Source organism: Tupaia chinensis, unplaced genomic scaffold, assembly GCF_000334495.1.
Source record: "Tupaia chinensis unplaced genomic scaffold, TupChi_1.0 Scaffold144255_1, whole genome shotgun sequence".
In the NCBI taxonomy this organism is placed as follows: Eukaryota; Metazoa; Chordata; class Mammalia; order Scandentia; family Tupaiidae; genus Tupaia; species Tupaia belangeri.
Window position 1 is genome coordinate 3056946 of NW_006204113.1, and position 5481 is coordinate 3062426.

Genomic DNA, 5481 nt, shown 5'->3' on the forward strand with positions numbered 1-5481 from the left:
TCCCGCGAGTGCTGAACCCCCTGGGGCCGGATGCCATGGGTAACAACTTCTCCAGTATCCCCTCTCTGCCCAGAGGAAACCCGAGCCGGGCAACGAGGGGCCACCCCCAGAACCTCAAAGGTAGGCTTCGCCAGCCAGCCATCCGGAAGCAGCTGGAGGACTGGGCGCAGGTGGAGGGGCAGGGAGCGGTGGAGAGACGCGGTTGGGAAGACCGGCAGGGCCACCTGTTGTGCGTATTTGGAGACAAGATACACATCTGGCCGTGGAGGTGGGCTGGGGGCGGTGGCCTATTGGTGATGGTGACAACGGGGGAGGATGGCGTCGTGTGGGGTCTGCGCAGTTCTCCCTGCCACCGCTGGAACGTCAGTGGAGTCCCCTCAGGCCATGATGCTAGGCCAGCATGAACAGAGGGCGAAGGGCCCTTGCCTTTCCTGAGCTGGGGAGTGTGGAGGCAAGCTCGGGGTCCTCCAGCTGAGTTTCTGCAGGAAGGCACCATTGGCTCCTTTTCATCCTCTTAGGGCCAGAGGGCTGGAAGCACTGCTTGCCTTTCCGACTGGAGGGTCTGACTTAGAGTGGCTTGGAGAAGGGGCTTGAGCTGTTGGCTCGGGGGTCCTCTGTAGCTGTCCACTCTTTGCATTCCCTCAGTCAGCTTGGTTCCTATTTTTCCCCAAAGACCAGATGTCCAGATGGAACCCTAGGAAGCAAGGGCTGGGAGCTTTGAAACAGAGGAATATTTACCAGGAAGGTCTTCGCTCTGTTTTCAGACCTACTTGGCACCCTTGGGGTTGCAGCCCCTGGCTTTGCAGCTTCCAAGGTTGTCTCTGACCTTTGGAAGACACTCTTGGGTCCTCCTGGGCCCTCAGACCCTATTAAGTCCCTGGGGAAGCTGCTTTTCTGTCCCCCTCAGAACCACTGGCACTTGTCCTGGGCATTCTGATGGCCAAGGCCAGGAAGGGAAGGAAGCCCTTGGGCTTTCACCAAGAACATCCACTTCCTCAGCCCCCAGGTTAGGAGAAGTATAGCCAGCGCTCTTTAACTCAAACTGTTGGCTCGGGGGTCCTCTGTAGCTGTCCACTCTTTGCATTCCCTCAGTCAGCTTGGTTCCTATTTTTCCCCAAAGACCAGATGTCCAGATGGAACCCTAGGAAGCAAGGGCTGGGAGCTTTGAAACAGAGGAATATTTACCAGGAAGGTCTTCGCTCTGTTTTCAGACCTACTTGGCACCCTTGGGGTTGCAGCCCCTGGCTTTGCAGCTTCCAAGGTTGTCTCTGACCTTTGGAAGACACTCTTGGGTCCTCCTGGGCCCTCAGACCCTATTAAGTCCCTGGGGAAGCTGCTTTTCTGTCCCCCTCAGAACCACTGGCACTTGTCCTGGGCATTCTGATGGCCAAGGCCAGGAAGGGAAGGAAGCCCTTGGGCTTTCACCAAGAACATCCACTTCCTCAGCCCCCAGGTTAGGAGAAGTATAGCCAGCGCTCTTTAACTCAAAGCGTTGAAGTTAACAAAGAACTTGCACAGACCTTTTCAGTGAGCGCAGAAACGGCTCTGGGTGTCCGCAGGGCAGAGCGAGGAGAGCCAAGGTTTATTTGAGGTTCCCAAAGCCTGCAAGAGGGGAGCTAGACTGCAGACTAGCTTTTCCTTCTTTCCCTTATTAAAGTTCATTTATTTATTTTGGGGGGAGTACCCCCCAACAGGGTCTTCACAAAGTGACCTAACCCTAGCTTTAGCCAGCCCTGGAACATGGGCATACATGTGCCTTTGCCATGTCCAGGGAGGTCTCTGGACACGACCCTGGAACTTTCCCACGCGGGTCAGCCTTGTAGAGCGTGGTGTTACAGCTGGGCCCACCATCTGGCCCCCAGCAGACCACGTCTTCTGGCTTGGAATTCTGTCTCCTTTTCTGCTAAACAGTGACCTTTCAGAGCTGGGGGAGGGGAAGAGAGGTGGCACCGCTGTCCTGCATTCTAGCGCTTGCTCTCCCTGTGCCTCGGGAAAGTCAGCGGGTTTGTTGTCTTTCTGGAAATTAGTATGGCGGTACATGTGAAGACACTTTGATAATATCATGGTCATTAACCTTGTCGTTCCACCTGGAAGAGTTAACTAAGGAAGTGAAGATACACACGTGTACTAGAGCACTAGGCTAGGATGTTCACGGTGCTCTCATTCATACTGTGGAAACCTAAATGCTAAGTAACCATGGTATGTCCTCTGGTGGGATACTGTGCAGTCATTACAAGTGTGTGTGTGTGTGTGTGTGTGTGTGAGTGTGTTTAAATGATTATTTTATTTAACTTTACTTATTTATTTATTTAAATTTGACCAGAGAGGGAGAAAGAGAGAAAGTGGGAATGCAAGCTGCTAGGTCCAGGACTTGAACCACGGTCGACTATGTGGGAGTCCAGCACCCTTAACCACCACACTACCTACTGGCATATATATTTTTGGAAATATGGGATGGCTTGAGAAAATGCTTACGACATGACAACAGGATACAAAATGGTAAGGACTGGGGCCGGCAAGTGGCATGGTGGTTAAAGGCGCTGGACTCCCACATGGCCGACCACGGTTCAAGTCTTGGACCTGGTGGCTTGCTTTCTCACTTCCTCTCTCTCTCTCTCTCTCTGTCTCTTTGATCAAACTGGAAAATAATAATGATAATAATAATAAATGAAGTCAAATAAAATAATTCAAAAAAATGGTGAGGACTGTAGGATCTTGTTAAAAAGAAATTGTATGATTGCAAAACAAGACAGAACAAAAGCAAGACAAAGCAAAACCCGTAAGGAGAGTTTTCAAAAGGTTAACAATGGTTTCCTCGGGATCGTATGAGATTTCTTTTCTTTTTTTTAAAAAAAAAATATTTATTTATTTTTATTTATTCAGCCATTTATTTTAACTTAATCAGAGAGGGAGAGAGACACACACACACACACAGAGGGACAGTGACAAAGCAAGCCACTACGTTTGGGACTTGAACCGTGGTTGGCCATGTGGGAGTGTCCAGTGCCTTAACCCACACCACCTGCTGGTCTCTAAGATTTATTTTCTTTCCAAGTTTTTTTTTTTTCTTTCTCTCTTTCACGTGAGAGAAAAAGAGAGAGAGAGAAAGGCACTCCCAACAAGGGCTGGAGAGAGACAGAGGGCAGGAGAGTGAGAAGTCACCCTCAAGGGGAATGGCTGTGCTGCAGTCCCTTCTCGTCCATTCTCCTCTCAAGATCCTGGGCACGCATGCACACACTCTCAGTGTGTTTTTCAAGCTGCTGGGTCGAGGCCTCAAACTGGGCACTTGGCTTTGTGGGATCCAATTGCCTTAACCACCATACCACCGGCTGGCCCAAACCCCCTCCTTTTATATATTTTGCTGTTTAAAAACTTTTTTACAGTAAGCAAGCATTATTTTATAATCAGAAATAAGCTATCAGTGTCCACATGTGTAAAGGCTGCTTCTGTTGGAGACATATTGATAAATATGAGAGGAAACTGCAGACCTCATTCAGGTCAAGCTTCCCCCTTGCAAGTGAGTGAAATGGGAGGGGAAAGTTAGAGATTTCCCCAAACTACTTTCAGTCAAGTGACAAAGCAGTCCTTCAGGGACGGGGTGGCTGGGGGCCAACGAGCTGATTTGATCCTTTAATACTCATAGACTGCCCCCTTTAGAAAGCCTTGCACCATCCTTGGTTCTATGGAAGCCACAGGAAGCTCCAGTAATTGTACTTCTTTTTATGGAGACCTGAGGTCTCTGTGGCTAGAGTTCTTGGTCGGAGGCAGGAGGGCATGGGGAAGGCGCTCACCCCCCTGCCACGCCCACACGCCTACTGGAGACGGCTATGGGAGTCCTGCTTCTGCTCCTTCCAAGCCTGAAGTGGGTAGAGCGTGCTGTGAGGACCGCCTGCCCGTGCCCTTCATCTTTTATCCGGAACCCAGTGAGCCGCCTCCTCAGCCTGAGTTCTAGGGACCTGTCCCCACCTGCCCGTCCTAACAGCCGTTGCCTTTTCTGTTCTCCTTGGTGTCTGCGCCCCGGCTCCGTCTCACTGCACCATCGTGACTCCGGAGTTGTCTCTGATATATCCATGGTCATCTGGAGTTCCATTCTGATTGCGCTGGCGTCGACGCTGGTGGGCTGCGACTCTAGTGCCCCACAAGATTTCTGCTGGGATCGCTTCTGTGCTCATCCACGAGTCAGCTCTATTTCTTTTACTCAATTGTATTTGTTATTATTATTTTTTAAATTTTACCACAGAGAAACGGGGAGAGAGAGAGAGCGAGCGAGCGAGAGAGAGCGAGAAAGGAAAAGTGAGAAAGCAAGCTGCTAGGTCTGGGACTCGAACCTGTCAGCCATGTGGGAGTCCGGCGCCCTTAACCATCACACTACTTGCCAGCCTCATCAGCTCTGTTTCTTAATATCCATCCAGAAATTTGCTGGGGTTGGGGCAGAGCAATCATACCCTCCTTAATTGTAACCTCTGCTGATTCATCACCATGTTAATAAAACACCCAGGAGGGTCCTGGCATAGCAGGGCCCTGGGACTGGGCCCTGGGACTGGTTGGAGATTGAAATTAGTCTGGCTGTGGGGCTGACGTGAAATGGGGCTTGACCGTCACCTCTCGGGTGGGAGATTTGGTCTTTATCCTGGAGACACATTGACCCCACTGCTGCCGGTGGCTCGCACTGGGGTCTTGGGGCATTGGTCCAGGAGTGTCCAGGGGCAGCTTTGGGCTTACGACCATGCGCGTCTCAGGAGTTCCTGTGTGCCCGCTCAGGGGTGAGGACCCTGGAGGGAGAGTTACTTAGCCCATCGGTGGGGATTGGATGGGCCACCTCCAGACCTCTTTTTTCTATTGTGGTGAGATGTACATAACATAGAATTCTCCATATTGGGACCAGCAGGTGGCATAGTGGTTAAGGCACTAGACTCCCATATGGCTGACTGCAGTTTGAATCCCTGGTGAGTTTCAACCTGGTGGCTTGAAACTCATGCTGGGCATGTGTATATGTGTGCCGAGGTCCCAAGTGGAGAATGGAGGAGATGGGATTGCAGCGTAGCCACCCCCCACCAGGGGTGACTTCTCACTTTCCTTCTCTCTGTCTCTGTCTCTCTCTTCCACGAGCGCACATACCCTATGGCAAAAAAAAAAAAAATTTAAAAAGTCACCATATTAACCATTTTTAAGTGTACGGCACAGTGGCATTTAGAATATTTATAGTGTTGTGTAACTACTACCTCTGTCTAATTCTGGAATATTTTCCATCATTTCAAAAGGAAACCCCATGCCGGGACCAGCAGTTAGTGTAATGGCTATGTTGCTGGACTCCCACGTAGTCGACCGCGGTTTGTGTTCCAGACCCGGTGGCTTAAAACTCACGCCGGGCGCGTGTGCGTGCGTGCCCAAGATCCCGAGAGGAGAATGGAGGAGAAGGGATTGCGGCATGGCCATCCCCCCATGGGGGGTGATTTCTCGCTTTCTGTCTCTCTGTCTCTC

The 5481-nt window shown here is 50.9% G+C and overlaps 1 protein-coding gene across 1 annotated transcript in view; it reads left to right on the forward strand.

The window, feature by feature from the left end:
- The first annotated feature begins 6 nt into the window (after positions 1 to 6).
- The window catches only part of NEURL1 (neuralized E3 ubiquitin protein ligase 1), a 113861-nt gene continuing 108386 nt past the window's right edge, over positions 7 to 5481 (forward strand). Inside the window, 1 exon segment of the mRNA XM_006166398.3 lies at positions 7 to 120. Within this exon segment, the coding sequence (XP_006166460.2) occupies positions 36 to 120 (85 nt within the window). The 5' untranslated portion in view covers positions 7 to 35.